At 45.4% G+C, this 22,926-nt stretch overlaps 1 protein-coding gene across 1 annotated transcript in view; it reads left to right on the forward strand.

Moving 5' to 3' along the window:
* LOC148506618 (complement factor B-like) overlaps nucleotides 1–22,926 on the forward strand; it is a 139,621-nt gene that overhangs the window by 90,629 nt on the left and 26,066 nt on the right. Inside the window, exons 9-14 of the mRNA XM_088446702.1 lie at nucleotides 1,658–1,747; nucleotides 3,830–3,964; nucleotides 6,369–6,478; nucleotides 10,631–10,748; nucleotides 11,734–11,878; nucleotides 20,638–20,717. Coding sequence (XP_088302828.1) covers nucleotides 1,658–1,747; nucleotides 3,830–3,964; nucleotides 6,369–6,478; nucleotides 10,631–10,748; nucleotides 11,734–11,878; nucleotides 20,638–20,717 — 678 coding nt within the window. The remainder of the gene's footprint in view (nucleotides 1–1,657; nucleotides 1,748–3,829; nucleotides 3,965–6,368; nucleotides 6,479–10,630; nucleotides 10,749–11,733; nucleotides 11,879–20,637; nucleotides 20,718–22,926) is intronic.

Raw genomic sequence — 22,926 nt, forward strand, 5'->3', positions numbered from 1 at the left:
ACACGGTCAGCGCCCTGTCCTCTTCCTCCTCACATACACGGTCATTGCCCTGTCCTCTTCCTCCTCACATACACAGTCATTGCCCTGTCCTCTTCCTCCTCACATACACAGTCATTGCCCCGTCCTCTACCTCCTCACATACACAGTCATTGCCCCGTCCTCTTCCTCCTCACATACACAGTCATTGCCCCGTCCTCTTCCTCCTCACATACACAGTCATTGCCCCGTCCTCTTCCTCCTCACATACACAGTCATTGCCCTGTCCTCTTCCTCCTCACATACACAGTCATTACCCTGTCCTCTTCCTCCTCACATGCACCCTGTCCTCTTCCTCCTCACATACACAGTCATTACCTCGTCCTCCTCCTCCTCACATACACAGTCATTACCCCGTCCTCTTCCTCCTCACATACACAGTCAGCACCCTGTCCTCTTCCTCCTCACATACACAGTCATTGCCCTGTCCTCTTCCTCCTCACATACACAGTCATTGTCCTGTCCTCTTCCTCCTCACATACACAGTCATTGCCCTGTCCTCTTCCTCCTCACATACACAGTCAGCGCCCTGTCCTCTTCCTCCTCACATACACAGTTATTGCCCCGTCCTCTTCCTCCTCACATACACAGTCATTGCCCCGTCCTCTTCCTCCTCACATACACAGTCAGCGCCCTGTCCTCTTCCTCCTCACATGCACAGTCATTGCCCTGTCCTCTTCCTCCTCATACACAGTCATTGCCCTGTCCTCTACCTCCTCACATACACAGTCATTGCCCTGTCCTCTTCACATACACAGTCATTGCCCTGTCCTCTTCCTCCTCACATACACAGTCATTGCCCCGTCCTCTTCCTCCTCACATACACAGTCATTGCTCTGTCCTCTTCCTCCTCACATACACAGTCAGTGCCCTGTCCTCTGCCTCCTCACATACACAGTCATTGCCCTGTCCTCTTCCTCCTCACATACACAGTCAGCGCCCTGTCCTCTTCCTCCTCACATACACAGTCATTGCCCTGTCCTCTTCCTCCTCACATACACAGTCATTGCCCTGTCCTCTACCTCCTCACATATACAGTCATTGCCCTGTCCTCTTCACTTACACAGTCATTGCCCCGTCCTCTTCCTCCTCACATACACAGTCATTGCCCCGTCCTCTTCCTCCTCACATACACAGTCATTGCTCTGTCCTCTTCCTCCTCACATACACAGTCAGTGCCCTGTCCTCTTCCTCCTCACATACACAGTCAGTGCCCTGTCCTCTTCCTCCTCACATACACAGTCATTGCCCTGTCCTCTTCCTCCTCACATACACAGTCATTGCCATGTCCTCTTCCTCCTCATACACAGTCATTGCCCTGTCCTTTACCTCCTCACATACACTGTCATTGCCCTGTCCTCTTCACATACACAGTCATTGCCCTGTCCTCTTCCTCCTCACATACACAGTCATTGCCCCGTCCTCTTCCTCCTCACATATACAGTCATTGCTCTGTCCTCTTCCTCCTCACATACACAGTCAGTGCCCTGTCCTCTGCCTCCTCACATACACAGTCATTGCCCTGTCCTCTTCCTCCTCACATACACAGTCAGCGCCCTGTCCTCTTCCTCCTCACATACACAGTCATTGCTTCTTATGTGGCTACTTATTTATTTCTCAGGAAAACATAATATGGGAGGGGACCCAATTGTAGAAATCAGGGGAATACGAGGCCTGTTGAATATCAACGAAAGTCGACTTGAATATTTGGGTAAGTAAATCACCTTGGTGATGTGAGTGTGCAGGTGAGTGAAATGGTTGTTAGGCAAAGAAGAGGCCACGTCCTTCACTCTCCTCCTATCTGACTTTGTAACATTATAATAATAATTATTTGCCATTGTAACATTATAATAATAATTATGCTCAATGGAGAGTGCAAAACAAATTTCTGTCATATCCCAGGGCAATAAATAAAATAACTACCAATAAATACATGACAACAAAAACTAAAATAAATCTAGAAAGAGCAGTGTATACAGTATATAACAAGGCTTCCTACTATAGGTTAAATACTTCAAAATATGAAGCATTACCTCATACTCTTTGCATACTTAATAAAACTTCAAACAGGGCCATTTCTAGACCAAGTGGTGCCCAGCAAAATTAATTTTGACCAAGAATTTAAATGTAGGTTTAGCCTTAGTCACTTATTTAAAATTGTAGTTGGTTTAAACTTAAAGTCATATTTTAGTCTCTGTTTTTGGGCTTTGTTTTAGTCAAGATTTAGTCAGTGACCTCAGCTTTCATTTAGTCTAATTTTAGTCAATGTTTCAGTCGTAATTTTTGCAAATAGTTTAATGACACTGTAATGGATTTTACTGAAGAACTTTTCTCTAAAATTCCCTTGAGATCTTGAAGTCATCTTACCTTTAACTACAGCAGGCATGTCAAACTGGCGGCCCGCGGCCCCAATAAGCATTTTATGCGGCCTAACAGTGTGGGCTCTATTGGTAATGCAGATTGTAGTGTGATATTACCGACTGAATTCGCATTGCAAATTCAGGCAATATCACCGGGATTTACTAAAAATCCCTTGCAGGGACAGAGCTTGCGATAAAGCTCTGTCCCTGCGAATCCCCTCCGCAGCCTTATCATGGTATTTTCGCAAAAAATACCGTGACACGTGCCCTCGGATGCGCCGACCGGCCGCTGCTGCTACCCCTGTGTTAAGCCCCCCCCCCGGCGCTAAGCCCCGCCCCCGCGATCGCGGAATCCCCCGTGACCCCCCTCCTTTAATTGCACTTACCTGCATGATCTGGGCTCCGGTGATGTCTTCCATGACTCCGGTCAGCTGACATCCCACACTGCACTGGGACCCGGTCACCTAATGACCAGGCCGCAGTGCAGTATGGGAGACCAGATGACCGGAGGGAGGACATCACCGGAGCCCCGAACTCCGGTCCCTGGACTCAGGTAAGTTAATTATTTTTAGCAGTATCAGTATTAGACCACACAGCTGATCACTGGGGCCGGCTCCGGGCTCTGCTCTGCCCGTTATAGTGGAGCAGGAGTCCGGTAACCGGGGGAGACCCTGGATAACGCCACCTCCAGGTGGAGTTATTATCACAGGGCCTCCCCAGGTATTTTTTTTCACAATTTATTTTTAGTAACTTGCACACAGATCGCATTTCCCATTACAATTATGAGAAATGCGATCTCATTACTAAAAATAAGTGATAATTAGGGGTTGAAGTAGAATTTTACGAATTCTACTCCAATTGCTCTGTAGTAACTTTAGGTGAAACTAAAATAATGTGAAAAGGGTGTTTTCACACCCTTTTCACTTTATTTTAGTAAAATTAATGATAATAAATAGAGCCCTAAATGTCATATACCAATGGCACCAAAAGCACGTGAGAGAAGTCCCGACCCTAAATTTCACAATGTTAGGAGGTATGCTACAGTGATCACTACCAGTCCTGCTAAATGCAATTTCATACTACCCAACATTTGGAACAGGGCGCACACCAAAGGCCTGTGTCTGAAGAAGGGGCGTGGACCAGTCTCACAGGGGTGTGGCCTCGCATCACACCCCCATTGTCCTTCATTTTGGGCGTGTGCCCAGCTAATGTATTTTAGTAGATGAGACCATAAAATGGCTGCCATTACAGTCTATAGGTAAACAGATGCACTTCATGGGATGGATTCTTATAACAACCACCATCACTTTCTTTTCACAGCATGTAGATTTAAATACGAATATTGCTCTTTTTCATGTCCTCTCTCTATCACTTTCTGATGTCCGAGCAATTAATTCTCTATCACGTGGCTAATTTCCCTCTCTTTATTACAGATGTTTACGTATTTGGCCTGGGTGAGGTGAGCAATACAGAGATCAATGATATTGCCTCCAAGAAACCTGGTGAGAGACATGTTTTCTTAATGGAAGATGTTAATGCTATGAAGGAGGCCTTTACTGAAATAATAGGTAAGAGGTTCTTCACCAGACGTTACTTCTTTCTTCTCTTTCCTAATTGGCAGAAACATAACATCTGTGATGGGCTTTCCACTTCTGTCTTTTCCCAAATGCATACTGCCACTTTATCTTGTCGTTATATAAGGAGCTAGCTTTTATGTCCCCCACCTCTTCTTACAACCCCATCAGAAAAGGAGGATGGGGGTAGGGGGAGGGACAATTATGTTGCATCTTTTTTGGAGTGTTAGTACAGCTTTGAAGATTACCCATCAAAGCAAATAGAATTGCTGCTTATATCCTACTTACCTACTCTGCAAAAATGCCTGGGAGACTCCCAATTTTTGGGGGCAATCCCCCGGATCCCCAGAAGAATGGGCAAGATGAGGAGATAATACTGGGAATCGCGGGTCAGTAGGGAGGTGGAGGGTCCATATGATGCAACTTGCGTCATTTTAGTCCCACCCCTCCCAGCAGACCCATGATTCGCAGAATTTTCTGTGACGGTGCTGGGCCTAATGACATGAAGAGCCTGGTTCCACCCCCAGAGTGGTCATGTGCATCTCCTCTCCGGGCATTTCTCCCATCAAGTAGAAAGGAAAAGACAGTAAGTATGGCTTATAATGGGGCTGATTCTCAGTTGAAACCAAAGCAAAATAAACAAATAATTTAGCACCATGACGCCATCGGCGTCGCGTGTTGAGCCGGCGCTTGGAGATGATCTCATCTCCAAGTGCCCGGCTCTTCCTATGCAGAGAACGGGAGACCCGGGTCGCAGCGACCCTGGTTACCCGGTGACACACTGCTTCACGAGCTGGGTTGAACATTATTTTTGAATTACCAATGTAAATTTAAAATATGTAAAATATTTGTGACTTCAGATAGTGGCAGCCTAGTTATATGAATGATAAATAGACGTGTCCTGTTGATGTAGACCCAATGAGGATTTGGCATTGACGATTTCACTTGTGACAGGAATGCGCTTTCTACCCACATATTAAAAATCGCAGTTATCAGGCACATTTAGATTAGAGATGAAAACCGTACACACCCGAACTTTGGGCTCCCAAGTCAAACCGAGACCCGGCTCGGAACACTTTTGGGGTTCTGAGTAGAACAGAGGGCCTAATTCAGACCCGTTCGCGAGCGCTGAGCGCTCGCAAGCGGGTCAATGTTGGCCCAGTGCGCATGCGCACGAGGGAGCCGGCTCCGTCATGCACATGCGCGAGACCCGGATAGCGACGGCCAAGCCGTCGCTATGGGTCTCGCTACAAAGGGGCGTGCTGTCGATGGTGAGTGACAGCACGCCCCCTTTGGTGGGCGTGCCGTGGCCGTTGCTGCCCAGACGGAGGCGTTCCCATGGGAACGCCTACCGTCTGGGGCCGGCCCCACTGACATCACAAGTGATGTCAGTGGGAGTGCTCTCGGCTCTGATTGAGCCGAAAGCACTCCAGGGCTTGCGGCAACGAGACCCTACCACAAGGGTCTCGTCGCAAGCCCGATGGTCGCGATGGTCAAGACCACCGCGACCATCTTTTTGGCCGCTCGCTGTAGCTGTGGGTGGTCACCCACAGCTATGCGAGCGGCCAGGAGGCCGCTCTAAAATTAGGAAGGACGGCCCTGATTCAGAGCGAGCGCTCTGTCAGAGCGTCCGGCTCTGAATGAGGACCAGAGTCCCGACTCAGGTCTCCATGCAGTGGCTGTGCTATAATATGCAAAAGTTGCAGGAGGCGTCTTAAGTAATAAGACGCCCACTGCTGGCTTCTCTATTCTGATGCTGCGTCCGGAGACGCAGCCTTCGGATCAACTACATGAACATGGAAGTGGAATTCCAACCAAAATAAAAACAAGTTAAATCTCTGCGGTATAAAAAAAAAATCTCTGTAACGTTTTCAAACCCACGTGATATTTTTATTGGCAGCAATAACATATTGTTCAGGGCAAAGGGGAGTGGTCTTCAGTATTTATGCTCCCATATGGTGTCTCTTGCTCTCATACCATCTGATACAGCTGACTTACTGTACTACAGGGAATATTTCATTTTATCATACACCTCTATCCAGGGTTGGTCTGGCCCACAGGGGTACAGGGGAAATCCCCGGTGGACCCCACTGCCTGTGGGGTGTCAGGCTACAGACCTTAAATTATAGATTGGTACTCTACTAGGTGGTCAGTTACCTGGTGGGGCAGGACCACTGATCAGCATGGGGGCTTGGTTCCCTTCTATAGGAAGTTAGGAACTACACCAAGATTTGCCTAATGGCGAGTCAATCATCTGTGGTGGCTGGCCACACCCCCACTGGTGGAGGACCACTCCCCTTGGGCCCCTACCACGGCATTCCCCCAGTGGGCCCTTCTTGTCCTAGTCCGTCTCAAAACTCTTTGTATCTCCTTTAAACAATGTTTTTATCTTTCTCAGATGAATCTAGCGTTTTTCAGATGTGTGGTATGTCCAAAGAGAAAGAAACTCCGACCTCTCAAGATGATTATATAGAGAAGTTTCCCTGGATTGCTAAAATTGTCATCACTGTAAGTAGTCCCCACCTAACTCAAGTCATGGTTAAACGGGTGTCAATAAACAAGCTATAGCAGGAAGCCATGGACATGCAGTGTGATAAAGCAATAAGAAAACAGCACCAGGTACCTAGAGAAACAGCATCAGGGAGCTATGGATAAATAGTGGGTGGACAACAATGGACTGGTGGGTTCAAATAGTCATTGACAAGCACTGTCATATAGGTAAGGATAAGTGACATCAGATAGACATTGTCAGATTCCTGTTTTATTCAATGGCCTCATTGTTTTGGTGGATAAGAGGCATCAGATAAGTAGGGACAAGAACCCTAAAGGTGCGTACACACAGTCCGATATCTATGAATGATAACGACATCGGTCAACGATAAATCGTTCATATCATTCATTTTTATGCCGCAAATGACCAACGAACGACCAACGATGCGCGCTCCCGCATGGACGATAACGATATATGTGGTCGTCCGTACATGCAGGTCAACGTGGACGATTTCATCACGATTTGCATGTTCATAGATGGGGCCGGATGACTTCACTGAAAGATATCTATCATAGATAACTGTCAGTGTGTACACCCAATATCGTTTGTCCTGCACTACAGAAAGTTCAAGGGAAATCGTTCAGCGATATCGTTGGTTGTGCAGATCGTACCGTGTGTATACAGCCTAAGCCAGCTACAAATTGCAACAGACATCTATGCAAGTGTGGGATCAGATAGCAATGTAGCTGTAGTGAAAGACAGCCATGTGTAAGTGACATCAGATAACCAGGTACAAGTGGCATGAGATGCCAGGTACAAAGACTATAAAGCTAAGTACACACCTATACAATCACACATTCCATGCGACGGTTCGATCGACAATGCTCCCGTTCGGAAGTGCCGATATGCGCGTACACACATATACAATCCAGCGTGCGACCTTTGATCCCGCTCTGCCGGAATATCCCAAAGAAATGATTGTACCAGCGTACACATTTTCCCGATTTCAGGCTGCACTCACAGTGGGTGTACCTAAAATTAACATAATGGCTAGGGAGATCAAAACTGCGGTCGCGCGGCACGCACCGCGCGCATGTGCAAACCCCGGAGCAAGAGAGAAATTCTCTCGCTCCGGGACTCACTACAAAAGGGGCGGCTGTCGATGTTGATGGCGGGGGGGTGGCTACACAAACGCAGGCGTTCCTGAAGGAACGTCTGCCGTTTGTGGGAGGCACCACTCACATCACCAGTGATGTCAGTGGAGAGCTCCCTGCTCTGTTAGAGCAGGAAGCTCTCTTGGGCTTCCGACGGACGAGACCCTACCACAAGGGTCTCATCGCAAGCCCTGATGGTCGCGATGGTCGCGACCATCACCTGGCCGCCCGCAAAAGCTGTGGGTGGTCACCCACAGCTTAGCGAGCGGCCAGGAGGCCGCAACAACAACAACAAAAGAAAACGCCCTGATTCAGAGCGAGCGCTCTGAATCAGGCCCTGTATTCACAAAAAACAGTTCGGTTTTCTTGAAAACCGGCAACGCCCAAACATTGGTGTGCGGAGTCCAATTAAGGCCCTGGTCGGATCACTTCTGGGGTTCTGAGTAGAACCGGGTCCTGGCTCGGGTCTGCTGTATATTCAGAATCTTGGGTTTTGGTTTACATGTGAACAGGTCCAAATTACCTGATTTTAGATGTTTTTAGCAATCTTAAAGAAATCCAAAACCGAAAAGAACCAAAACACTTGAGGGTGGTTTTGCCAAAACCAGAACACGGGGGTCCGCACACATCTCTAATATTACTCCATATGCTGTACGCAACTCTGCGGGCGGACCACCGCTAATCATAAATTTGGTTTTATACCAATCATCAGAGATTTGGCTTTTAAATCCAATTCTGCAGATCCGAGCAAAGACTTGATTAGACTCAGGACCCCAAAGTTTGGGTGTGTTCGGTTTTTAGGAAAACCAAACCTCACATCTCTAGCAAATATATGCATTTAGGACCTGATTCAGACCCGGTCTCTAAGATGCGCTCGCTCGTAGCTGCCGATGGGTCACATTGTGTGCATGTGCACGCATCGCAGTGCGCATGCGCAAACCACCGCGAGAGATCGGGAAGAGTTCACTCGCTGCGCAAAGACAGCCCAGCAGAGTGAGTGACAGGAGAAGCCGTTTGTGGGTGGCGACGGGGGCTGGCCATTAAAAACTGGGGAGTGGAGGTGCCAACGCAGGCGTGCCTGAGCGTCTCAACGCCGTTTCAGAGGCGTGCATAATTAAGAGGCAGCGTCATAGTACACGTCACCTGCCTGGTTTTTACACTGAAGTGCTCGCAGTGCTTGCGGTAGGGTATGGCCAACCACAAGCGCTGCGATAGCATCTGATGTTACCCGATGTACCGATGGTTGGTTGCATACACTTCCTGGAGATGACGTGCGCAAGTGGGCGTCTTAAGACAGGCTGGTGGGCGTCTGCATACACAATGCGATCGCACGGCAAGACATAGTGGGCGTGCTAATGCCTTCCCAAATTTGCATACGCATCGTGCGAGCGAACGCATCTAGCGAGCGGGCCTGAATGAGGTCCTTAGTTCTATGCACGGAATTCTGGAGTTGCATTCAGGCTGAGGGCCAGATTCGGCAGTGGACGCAAATACAATCGCAACTGTAACCGCTAACGGATCGCAGTTGCTAAAATATGATGATACCTGCCAAAGCACAGCCGGTATAAAGACGCCCACTACTGCTTTCTCATATGCGTCAAATGTCGCAGGGCAGCGTAAACATCAATCCCTTCAACGCACATTGAGCGGCCATCTTGCCCTTCCGGCAGGTCTCAAATACAGCGGCTTTCCTGACACAGAGTTCTCATGCTGCGTGGGAGGCCGCAACTGCTAATTTATGCACACCCATGTAACGGTGTTTAAACGGTCTGACGCGCCGGCATTTTTCTAACCACCCCTCGCCCGTTCCTTCCCCCCAAATGCTGACTGCCTGTCACGCACTTTGCGTATGGGTCCTCTGTACGTGCGTACTCACGGTGCAATTGCGACGCATGCACAGCCCGACTTACACGCTTGCGCAACAGTTAACAATCACGCAAACTGCGTAAAAGCATCGCATTGCGTCCGCGGCTGAATCAGGCCATGATTGCGTTTTATGAATATAGCCATTTATTTTCTATTATCCGGTTGGCATCTTCATACATCGCTATATATGGTGCGTACACATATAACGTTTTTTTGAACGATTTAACTATAACGACGTCGTTATCGTTAAAAATCGTTTAGAAAATCGTTCATCTTTTTAAGGTGAACGATGAACGATAATCGTTCATGCGCGTTCACGTTTGTAGTTTGTAGTTCATCGTCCATTCTGACTGTCCAACAAACGATTTTCGTTCAGAAAATCGTTCATGTTGTACAGAATGAACGATGAACGATGTCCATTCACTGTATGCATGATTAAAAAATCGTTCATGGTTCATCGTTCATGAAAATCGCTCATTAATTTAGTAACCAACGATTTTTATAAACGATTTTCGTTCACTTTTTCAAGGGAAAATCTGGACGAAAATCGTTCACTAAAATCGTTGGTTACTAACATCGTTATGTGTGTACGCACCTTTACTCTTGGATAAACAGTAGTGCGCAGTACATGAACGTGACATTCATACTGATTATTGGTTACATTGTGTAAGCTGCAGGATAAGACAAATGTACAGCTCTCTGACTGTTTTCATTGTTCAACTGAAAAGACAGCTGCCCCTCTCTCCATTATGCAGCATAATATATTTTAGGTAATTATTGTTCCAATTTTCCTGCTAGTTAAGTGTTAATAATACAGCATTTAAAATGTATATATCCAAGTAAGCGGGCATTCTATTCTCTTCTAGTAAGATGCCATTTACAAGAGGTGTCAGGCAGCCAGTTACGTATGCCATATACTGGCAGTATCCGATAACCATGGTTAATTGGTGTCGGATAGACAGGTACAAGTACCATGAGATAACAGCCATGTACAGGTAACACCAGACAGCCATCAGTAGATAAATACTGGATGTGCCTGTAGCCAGGGCTAAGCAATATCAAATAATCCTGTGGATGTGGTGTCACATAGACAGTGACCAGTATCCTGTTTATTTCCTCATCATCTTCTTTTTGTCTTCTATATTGAAGCGCACTAAAAGTCAAGAGAACTGTAAAGGATCCATTGTGAGCAGTTACTTTATCCTGACCGCTGCTCACTGCTTCTACATAGATGAAGACATAAATCAGATCTCGGTGGACATCGGCGGTGAGTGACGTCATCAGCTTTCGCCCACTCAGCTTATCTAGTTACACACCCATTACATTATAGGCTATTTTCGGTAACACATATCGGCATGGGTCCTTTGGCACAGGGCACCTTAGTTGTTGCCTATACCGTATGTGCTCGCTAAAGTGTACCTGTGGCCTATTCACAGTGAAGGGAGACATTTTGTTTTTGAACCAATATTCATGGAAATACAGCCTCATTTCTTAGTTCCTAGTGAATTGATTGGATGATTGTTGAGTCACCAACAGAAGGGGCATCCTTCCCTGCATGAGGGCAAGAGGCACAAGTGCTAGTTCTGTGGGTGCCGCGGATGCTTCTGCACCCCAATACATGTTCCGCCGATTGGGATTGGAGTCAGTGGTATATCTATAATGGGTGCGGGTTGTGCGGTGCACATGAGTCCTTGAATTAAAAGGGGCCCACAGCGCTCAACCTGCACCTGTTAACTATACTTACCTTGCAGCCACCACTGCGGGGACCATAGGAAAATGGCGCCGCCGCCATTTTCTTGGAGATATGCACATGCACAGGAGACTGTAGCACATACATCGGGGGCAAGCTGGAATTCATTAATGATGGTGAGCACAGGACTACAGTGGTCTTGTGAAGAATTAAGTTCTTCTACTTAAAATGGTAAAAATACCTATCGCCTTTAGTACCATGACCTGACTAAGAGACGGTGCTTTCTGGTCATATCATTTATAGGGGGTTGTACCCGATATCATTTGCAATAACTACAGCCTAACTCAAACCCTGATCATTGCCTAACCTTTACCCTGACCGCAGCCTAACCTTAACCCTGCAGTCTATCCCTAACCCTATCCCTGACCCTAACTCTAAATGTCCGTCAACCTTCTGTCAGTGTCAACATGTCAACACTCAGGCCCTGACAACATTCTCGTATCAATAATCTTAATTTTGCATGCTGAACATATACCTCATGCCTCACATCCTTTCATTGCAGAAGGTAAGGTGAAAGTAAAAGATCTCCACCGGCATCCTGGCTATAAACCTGATGGCAAAAAGGACAAAAATGTTCCAAAGTCATTTGACTATGATGTGGCTCTTCTGGAATTGGAGAAACCAATAACATTTTCTTCCAAAGTCAGGTAAAACGTATACTCTTTACTCACCTTACACACATACTGGCCCTGATTCAGACCCGGTCACTCTGACAGAGCACTCGCTCTGAATCAGGGCCGGGCTTTTTTTTTTTAGAACGGCCTCCTGGCCTTGCGCATAGCTGTGTGTAACCACCCACAGCTTCAGCGAGCGGCCATGATGATGGTTGCGATGGTCAAGACCATAGCGACCATCGGGCTTGCGACGAGGCCCTTGTGGTAGGGTCTCGTGGCCGCAAGCCCCAGAGAGCTTTCGGCTCTAACAGAGCAGGAAGCTCTCCACTGACATCACTTGTGATGTCAGTGGGGCCACCCCCAAACGACAGGCGTTCTCATGGGAACGCCTCCGTTTGGGCAGCCACCCCTCCGGCCCGCCCACCAAAGGGAGTGCCCGTCGCTGTCCGTGTCTTGCGCATGCGCACGACGGAGCTGGCTCCGTCGTGCGCATGCGCTCTGGGCCACCATCGACCCGGTTGCGAGTGCTCAGCGCTTGCAACCGGGTCTGAATCAGGCCCACTGTGCAAAATAAATTACTGTAATATATATATACAGTATATACGTATATATATGTATATAGTAATTTGCAATTATTATTATTATTTCAATTAATTTGCCAGCAATTCTCTGACTCATGCTGTTTTATTAATTAATAATTTTACTTACCAATAGTCAGTGTTTGTGAAAATGTTTTTCATACTTTTATTTTTTAATCACATGTATTTTACAGGAATAACAGAATAAAACTAACTATTGGTACATACACACGGTCAGATTTTCTTTCAGATTTGAACGATAATGATTTTAAAAATCGTTCATAACTGAAAGAAAATATGACATGTGGGCCTGCAACGATGAACGATGTGCGTTCCCACATGTCCGATAATGATATTTGACATTTGATGTGTTTGCAGTCAGATTTGGCCGATTTCATTCATTTTAATACTGTCTCAAATCATTCAAATCGTTTGTAAAATCGTTCAGATTGTTGGAAAAATCGTTCAATGGCTTATTATGTCAAGTTATAACTCTCCCTCCCGTATACAAAATACCCTCAATATTTCTAAAGTACTCTCATAAAATCAGATAATGTAGGCTACTGTGATGAAAAAAAGTATCTATTATTCGAAACCCCATCCTGAGATATATAAGTAGACTGAATATATAAATTATCTCTGTGGATATATCCAAAAATTAAAGAGACGATAGAACAACACAAATAATACAAAAGCGCACGTTTCTGCCACTGAAATAATTGTCTCCAGTGTTTTGGAACACGGAACATCTGTCCCAAAGCACAATAATATTTATTCATCAAACATCAAATAGATCCCAAAGGCAGAACAGCTCTGCTCACTTGGGGGCAGATGTACTAAGCTCTGGAAAGTGATTAATTAGAGAGTGATAAACTACCAACCAATCAGCTGTTTTCAAACACAGCCTGTAACATGACAGTTAGGAGCTGAGTGGCTGGTAGTTTATCACTCTCCAATTTATCACTTTTCAGAGCTTCATCTTCATTTTCATCTCCCTCCAGAGATAGGGGCTAATTCATATTTGCACACCGGAGCGATATTTTCATACTTTTATTTTTTTTTCAGATGTCAATCATGTTGCTGCCGTTTTTTGGGGGGCACTGCGAGCGATATCGCAGGACCTGTTCTGACTCTTGCGCAGAGCGGCTCCTGCACATGCGCCGATCAAATCCACCATCCTGCGATGTCTCTCCCAGTGCCCCAAAGGCACTAGCATGATTGACATGCTGCTGGCATTTGGGGGCGGGGATGAGGCGGTGACAGACAGCGTTACAGACAACGGGAGCTCGTCGGCAGTTGTAAGACGTGGGTATCTATTTGTGGCAGTTGGAAGATGCGGGTGTCTATTTGCAGCAGTTGGAAGACGTGGGTGTCTATTTGCAGCTGTTGGAAGACGTGGGTGTCTATTTGCGGCAGTTGGGAGACGTGGGTGTGTATTTGAACAAGGCGCCTCCTGCGGCAGATGAAAGATGTGAGTGTCCATTTGTGGCAGTTGTAAGACGTGGGTGCCTATTTGTGGCAGTTGGAAGACGTGGGTGTCTATTTGCGGTAGTTGGAAGACGTGGGTGTCTATTTGAACAAGGTGCCTTCTGCGGCAGTTGTATATTTTAGCACAGCCTCTGTGTAGAAAGACAAAGCGGCTGTGCTATTTGTGTATAACTATAAATCAGTAGAGATGTGCACTGACCCTCGTGTTTTGGTTTTGGATCTGGATCTCCCCTGGTTTTGTATCTGGATTGGTTTTGCCAAAACCTCACCTCCGTGTTTTGTTTTTCGGTTTTGGTTTTGGATCAGGATCAGGATTTTTTCTTAAAAAATCATAAAAACAGCTAAGATCACATAACATTGGACTTTTTTTGTTCCTACAGTATTATTAACCTCAATAACATTTATTTCCACTCATTTCCAGTAAATTTTGACCACCTCACAGCTCACAATTGATTTTTTTCATGTAGTTTAGGCCCAAAATTTGCACCAAGATAGCTGGCTGACTAAGCTAAGCTGCAGCAGTGGGCGACACAAAACATGGCAGTTCAACTTCAAACATGGCAAATCAGGAAACACTTTTATTATTCAAGAGAGGCCTGAGGGAGTTGGAGCATTTATGTAGTTGAAGGCAGGGCACTGACAGGAAAGGTTGATTGGTAGTAAATTTAATGTAGTTTTTTGATTCCGAAGAAAATTTATGAGGGAGAAGGGGAGGGGAGGAGGCATTTAAAAAAAAGTGATACATTCACATTTTCAGTCCTTGCCTCAGAAGAATCCTTGAGCATGGCTGCTGCTGCTGGGAGTTGATTTTCTCATCCCAGAAGGGGACCAGGTAGAGTGCTTTCTAAAAAAAAATAAACAATTTACTTAAGTAATCCTTTGCAAACCTTCTATAAAGGCATTTCCCAACCTCTACAGGGACATAAAAAAAACCATAGTTAGTTAGTGGCCTCAAAGTGCCACTTAACTAGCATAGATATGTGGACAAGCGTAAGATCTATGATTTGATTTAAGGCAGGGGTAGCCAACCCTGGTCCTCGAGAGCTACCAACAGTGCATGTTTTTAGGCCTGCTCACATAATCACAGCTATAATAATTAGGGATGTGCACTGGACCATTTTTGCCGGATTTGGATTTGGTTCTAATTCGTCATCCGGCTTTGGATTTGGATTAGCCAAACTGCGGTGACTGGCTTTGGAATTGGATTTGGATTTGGATTTTTTTTCAAAAATTGACAAAAAAAGCTAAAATCACATAAATTGGTCTTTTTTTTCTTCCTAGAGTATTATTAACCTCAATAAAATTTCCAGTCAATTTAGAACACCTCACAGCTTATAATATTGTTTTCAACATTATTGGCCAAAGGTTGCAGTGAGCTGACTGGTTACTAAGCGACAGAGCAGCGGCACAACGACACAGACACCACAGTATAAAGCACATCTATGACACATTGCCACACAGCAGTGGCAGAAATGAAAAGTAATGCACCCACCCAGTGAGGTACGGCCAACAGAATCACAGTACTTGTTTACAAAGTGGGCTACGGCCCAAGGAGTCACAGTGCACATGCTTATTCACATTACACCGCACATAGTGCCCCTGATTCACATTACACCATAAAGTAGTGTCTCTTATTTATGTTATGACACATAGTAGTGCCCCTTTTACACAATGCCCACAGTAGTGCCCCTTTTACACAATGCCCACAGTAGTGCCCCTATTACACAATGCCCACAGTAGTGACCCTTATACACAAAGCCCACAGTAGTAATGCCCCTTATACACAAAGCCCACAGTAGTAATGCCCCTTATACAATGCCCACTGTAGTAGTGCCACTTATACAATGCCCCCAGGAGTGGTGTCCCTTACACAATGCCCCCAGTAGTGGTGCCCCCTATGCAGTCCCCTTAGTAGTAGTAGTAGGGCCCCCTATGCAGTGCCCCCAGTAGAAGTATGCCCCCATTAGCAGGCCCCCCCAGTAGTATGCCCCCCATTAGCAGGCCCCCAGTAGTATGCCCCCCAGTCGTATGCCCCCCATTAGCATGCACCCCCAGTAGTATGCCCCCAAAAGCAGGCCCCCAGTAGTATGCCCCACCAGTAGTATGCCCCCCATTAGCAGGCCCCAGTAGTATGCCCCCCAGTAGTATGCCCCCCCAGTAGTATGCCCCCATAAGCAGGCCCCAAGTAGTATGCCCCCCATTAGCAGGTCCCCCAGTAGTATGCCCCCCAGTAGTATGCCCCCATTAGCAGGCCCCCAGTAGTATGCCCCCCCAGTAGTAGGCCCCCAGTAGTATGCCCCCCAGTAGTATACTCCCATAAGCAGGCCCCCAGTAGTATGCCCCCCAGTAGCATGTGCCCCAGTAGTAGGCCCCCCAGTAGTAGGCCCCCCCAGTAGTAGGCCCCTCCATTAGCAGGCCCCTCCATTAGCAGGCCCCCATACACACATAAAAAAAAACTTACCTGTATCCCCGCTCCAGCCGTTGTCCGCTCTGCTGCCACGTGACGAGGAGGGATGAATGAGCTCCAGCTGGCTCCCTCCGTGCAGCAGCCAATGAGAGTCTGTGTAATTCTCATTGGCTGCTGTAACAAACACACAGCTGCCGCTGGCGGCTGTGTGTTTGTTCTGTGTAGAGCAGGCCGCTATCACAGCGGTCTGCCCTACACTCGAGTAGCCCTGATGTCGGATTATCTAGCGAGAATCCGACATCAGGCGACCGCCATTTGGCCCCGAACGGGGATCCGAGTCAGGCGGGGAACACCTGAACAGGGTTCGGGTGGACTCGGATCCCCTATGTTCGGAGCAGTTCGGATTCCACAGAATCAGAACCGCTCATCTCTAATAATAATAATTAACTCCACCTGTGGATCTTTCTAAATGTTTTGGTGAGTAATGAATACACCTGTGCACCAGCTAGGTTGTCTGGAAAACATGAGCTCTAGAGGACCGAGGTTGGCTACCCCTGATTTAAGGCCTTATGTAGTGTCTTTCTTGAGGATCCTGCTCCTGCTTCTGCGGCTAGGAGTGGATTTTCATCCCAGAAGGGGACCAGGAAGAGTGCTTCCAAACACAATTGACTGAAATAATCCTTTGAATTATATGCTGTAAAGGCATTTCCCAACCTGTACAGGGACATTAAAAAAACAGAGTTAGTTTTAGTGGCCTTAGTTCAAACTGCTGTTCCCACTGTCCACTTAACCATATCAGATATGTGAACAAGGGGAACAGAGCATTAAATGCAACATTTCAGATTTAAGGTTTAAGTCTTACGTTGTGTCTTTCTTGGGAATTCTTGAGTGCCATGCCTGCTTGCTGGGAGTGGATTTTTTTCATCCCAGAAGGGGACCGGGAAGCATGCTTTCCAAAAAGAAATAAACAATTGACTTAAATAATCCATTGCAAACCTTCTGTAAAGGAATTTCCCAACCTGTACAGGGACATAAAAAAACAGAGTTAGTTAGTGGCCTTCAAATTGCCATTGTTCTCACTGTCCACTTAACCATATTACTTAGATACAACAAGCGGAATAGAGCATTAAATGCAACATTTCAGTTTAAGGTTTAAGTTTTACGTTGTGTCTGAAGATCATTGAGAAAGCAAACTAAACTCACACACAAAGGTTTAATTGAAATAGATACAACACCAGATCAGATGTTTATCCTGGAGGATCTGTCTGATTCATCATGTGCTCCCAAGATTGTGCAAATTCTGCAAAAAGAGAGACTGACACCACAGCTAAACATAACAGTCACCTTCTGGATGTGAATTGTCTCATTTGCATGGGGAAAACTCAACCCTCAGATGAGATGGATCTCAGCCAATGGACAACATTGAAATTACCATTAAAAGTCACAATGGAAGACTACAGTGTGGAGAATCTTTCTTCACAGTCAGGAGAGGCCTCAGAAAAATGAAAAAGATGCTGTAGGTGCTGAACTTCAAGGGGTTTCTCCATCATGTTCTGCAGTGTGGAAAGGTTTCATTCACATGTTTTGTATAAAGCAGTTCAAAGTTACAGCCTTCAAAGTGTCTGGCTATAACACCCACCTTTGCCAGGAATTACCAAAGATTATCACAAGCAAAGGATTCATCTGTCCGGAATCTGGGAATTCATGAATTTGGCCTGAATGCACTAAGACATCCAGTGATTCTGTGTACTGTAGCCGACTTTATTAATACCTGAAACGCAAACTGAAATACGGAATATTGAGCACAGAGAAAATGGAAGCCTTTGTTATTCTCCTGCATGTATGCCAACCAATACCTCCCAGACTACACCAATGGGTCTTGATAATGATCATCCCCATCTGTTGCTAGGCCTTCTTCTTCCAAACCATCCACCCTGGACTTCCTGTCCAAAAAGGGTGAGCAGGGTACAGAAAGAGGAGCTAGATGACCCCGATGACATTTTCTTTTCATCTATAATAGATGATGTGGAGAGAGAAGAGCTTCAGATGTTGGAATAGGGGCTCCCACCTATTTGGCTTCCCTCCAGAGAACAGAGCTCTGTTCCTCAGGAAGTGTCTATGCTTGAGCTGATAGGTAGTCTCTGTCTGTTGGTAAACACCCTTCAGGAGATGGCAACCCAAAATAACAACAACTATAATAATTTTAAATAATGTGTCCACTGATAACCAGCCTGATCCCTTAACAGCAACATACCCATATGGCCAACTCATAACATGACACCCAGTTTGCAGCCTCCTCTAATCCAGTCACCATGGTTGATCAATCAGCCATGTGTGGTCCACCATATTTTTGGCCTTCTACATTCTAACATCATAATAACACACTATAATACACTAGACTTATAACCTTTGCTTTTGATTACGTTTTTCAATAGAACAGTTATAGAAATTAGGATGTCCACTCTATATAGGTTTGTAAATAAATATAGGCTTTAGTTTTTTAGAGCATATAACTTTATAAGCTGTTAGGATAACATTTCTGCTATGTTTAAGATGAAAAAAAAACAACTTTTGTAACCCAATAACTTAAAAAAAAAGTTTTCATTGCAATATTCCTGCAGCCCCTTGACAGACAGCAGCACAGCACCCCTGCGCACCTGCGCCGATGAAAGGTGTGGCTAACACGCACACAAAATAAAATGTTTATTTATTGTTTGGGCAGCAGCCCTTTGACAGACAGAAGCACAGCACTCCTGCGCACCTTCACCAATGGCAGGTGTGGCTAACACGCACACAAAAAAAATTGTTTATTTATTTTTTGAGCAGCAGCCTATGACAGACAGGAGCACAGCACCCCTGCGCAGCTACGCAGATGACAGTGACAGCCAGGTGTGGCTAACATGCACACACAAAAAATTGTTTATTTATTTTTTATAACACTGGGGAGAACTCCTGAAAAGCGGCAGCAGCCTCTTAACAGACAGCAGCACACACCCCTGCACTGATGACAAGTGTGGCTAACACAATTTTTTTTTTTCACACTGGGGGTCGTTGAAGAGCACCCCTGAAGGACAGAGCACCCCCTAGACAACACAACACAGCCCCTCTGGACAGGACAACAGCCAGCCCCTCTGGACAGGACGACAGACAGCCAGCCCCTATGGACAGGACGACAACAGCCAGCCCCTATGGACACGACAACAGCCAGCCCCTCTACAGCCAGCCCTTTTGGACAACAGTAGCTAGCCCCTATGCACAGTGTCAGCATGCAATTAACAATAATTAATAACAACAGCACAGCTCCCAGCTCCCTCCCTCTTCACTCTCCACAGGCGGAATGAAAATGGCGGCAAATCGCGGGACCTTTATAGAATCCAAAACCCACGAGAATCCGACAGCGGGATGATGACGTTTTGCCTCATTTTCAGATCCGAGTCAGGCGGGAAAACCCGAGCCGACTCGTATCTGCCTCGGCTTCCTGAAGTTCTCAGGGAACCGGACCCTCTCATCTCTATAAATCAGGCCCATAGACTATGGAGGGACAGGTTTTTCTGACCATATCAAACTGCCTCAATTGAGGAAGATTTTGACCTCCACATTTAAACTACAATCCAGTGGTTTGGAGGCTTAAAATGCAAATTGCCATTAGGATCATTTGTGCTGCGATGCCAGTTCTCCAAGTGATTGTCTACACATCCAGATGTATTCAGCCTAAAAGTGGAACGTTAGGATCAGCAAGTGATTGATCTAATGGGAAACTTCTCCAATCTCTTCACTGCTTAATACATCAACCCCAAAATAAAGAAAAACTGCTGCAATAAGCCTAAGGCAGACACTTTTTTTTATAGTTAAATTGTTCACATGTGGTATGATATGGTTGAGTCTCAAACTGTTCTTTTCACGCAGCCTTATCTTATCTTATTTTAAGATAAATAGTATTTCTACTTCAGGGTCCATAGGGGGTCCACAGGGTTGACCTTGGGGGGTATAGCTGGATCTGGATCCACAGGCACCAGGCAGTTAAAGCTTTTGCTGCTCACAGCTTTATATGGCAGTATTAGGAAGCTTCTCTATAGGAGCTAAGTAGGAAACCTCCGTCTCCGGCCATGTCACTCTACACGGGCAGACATCTTGGAACAGGGCATGAACGATCCCTGGAGGGACAGGAATTTGGAATCTGCACAGTAGCGCACTCCTCTTTCAACAGAAAGCTGGAGAAATTAGGCTTGCTTTGCTAATGACATTAATATGATAGAAAAGTAAAATTCTATATAACCAAGAAAAAAATTATTTAAATCAAAATGGCTTTTTTTTTGCAGACCCATCTGCCTCCCATGCACAGTTGGTACTTCCTGGGCATTAAAACAACGGGGACAAGATGTGACTTGTGACAAACATAGTAAGTGTGGGGTAGAGGACATCTTGGGGGAAGTATACAAAATGAAAGAATAATAGATGAAAGTATACATACTTTACCATAAAAAAGTAACAATAGCAATACATAAAAGTATTTATAATAACTATATTCAAATGTCCACATAGAATATATCAGCTGTAACCCATAAATTGGCTTTCATACCTTTCAACTACTGGTAACTATGGGTTACACGGTTACACCACATGTTCTACATCCACTATTTTAATAAAGCACACCTTATTACTGTATCATATTATCTATGTACAGAAAACAATTGACTTCGGCGTTAATCTAGTTTTATTAAATTCTATATTTGTTCTATTATTTAGCTATATCCACAGAATAAATTCTGTAATTAACATACCAGCTGCAGTCCACAATATCAGGGTGTGTGTACACCCAAAAGAGGATAAACCACAAACTACAGATGGGACTGCGCTTGTTTATAGAGCCCAGTTGTGAGATAGCAGAAAATTAAGATAGCAGTCTGGTTTCCCAATAACATTAATTTAATCACAAATTACAAGTTAAATATACATATATCACAATACACTTCGATAAATATCTTTAGAAGTATTTATATTACTAAGATCACAATATGGATAAAACGATCTATGTATTTGCATTCAATATGTTGAATAAAAACAGTCCCGAAAAAAAAAACAGCTGATGGAACAATTAGATATTGCTGATAATTATGGGTTGTTCCACTTGCATATTTATATGTGGAAAGTATCCCGTGCAGAAAGATCTGTGGAAATCACACCTGCATAAACCGTTCCAAATAGGCAAAAGCCGTAAGTATTTGTTGTATAAAGCTTTTGATGTCACAAGCTGTAGCCGCACTTGGTGTACCTGGCACGGAGTTGCTCTGGGAGATAGCCTGACTCAGGCAGCCCTGCTCCAGCAATATCGTCGGGCTCCTGTGTAATCCAGCTCTGATCCAGCACTAAGTGACCACCGGGGTCTTTTGTAAACACCTTGTGCTATCCTGAGCGCTCGCTGCGCTTCCTTAATAAAGTCCGTATTCGGCACAACACTCCAGTGGCTTTAGCTCAGGTCCAAAAGTGCTGTAAACAGGGGGTCCTCTGACCGGTTTCGCCCCAACATATAGGGCTTTATCTTTATTGGGAAATCCAACTGCTATCTTAGGCCCTCATTCAGAGCCACTCGCTAGCGGCAGTACGCTCGTTCCGAGCGATGTTCGCACATCTGCGCATGCGTATGGTTTTTAGTACGCATGCGCGAACCAGTCAGTGCGGCCGGAAAACATTTGTACGCAATATAGCGAGTGCCTGCTATTTTGAGTGACAGAATGAGGCGTATGTGGGTGGTAACAGGGGAAGGTGCTTGAAAACGGGGAGTGGAGATCCGTTCGCAGGCGTGCTTAAAGGTCAAAACGGGCGTATTATGGGTGTGCATAATTAATATAGCAGCGTCAATGACCATGTCACTTGGTTTTTTTTAACTCAAAACTGCTCGCAAAATAGCGGTTGAAAAAACCAACTACAAGAATAGCGAGCAGTTCATATCCTGTTCGATGTACTCGATTAATCTAATAAATAGCGGACATGACGTATGGTGCGAGCGGCCAGGGGGCGTTTTTAAGAAATAAAAGAGCGTATGTTTTGCTCGCTCGTTCAGACTTAGAGGTGTGAACAGACTGCAATGTGCGAACGGATCATTTGCATAGCCACCCCTTGTTTTTGAACGAACGAACGCAAATAGCGAACGGCTCTGAATGAGGGCCTTAATTTTCTGCCATCTCACAACTGGGCTCTATAAACAAGCGCAGTCCCATCTGTAGTTTGTGATCATATTATCTATTGTCTGATTAGCTGCTATGGTTTACAGGATATTGTGCACCTACTCCCTACACACGGTTTTGGTAGTCATGATGGGGGATGAACCAATCTTCGGGAACTAGTGACATCACTATGGGCATGACATCACTTTTATTCTATTTATAAAAATATATTCAAAGTGATAAATAGCAACCAAGCAGACGTTTACTTTTATTTTCTAAACTGCTCTAATGTCAGTTAAAATTGGATTATCTGCCATAGGTTCCAGCATTTCCCTAATCCTTTTCTTTGATAAATAGCCCTAGCTGTACCCGTTGTTCCTATTCCAATGTTATGAAATAGTGGATATTAGTCATTACTTCATACTGTATACTATATTTTTATTT

Source organism: Taudactylus pleione, unplaced genomic scaffold, assembly GCF_031769625.1.
Source record: "Taudactylus pleione unplaced genomic scaffold, aTauple2 ptg000400l, whole genome shotgun sequence".
Lineage (NCBI taxonomy): Eukaryota > Metazoa > Chordata > Amphibia > Anura > Myobatrachidae > Taudactylus > Taudactylus pleione.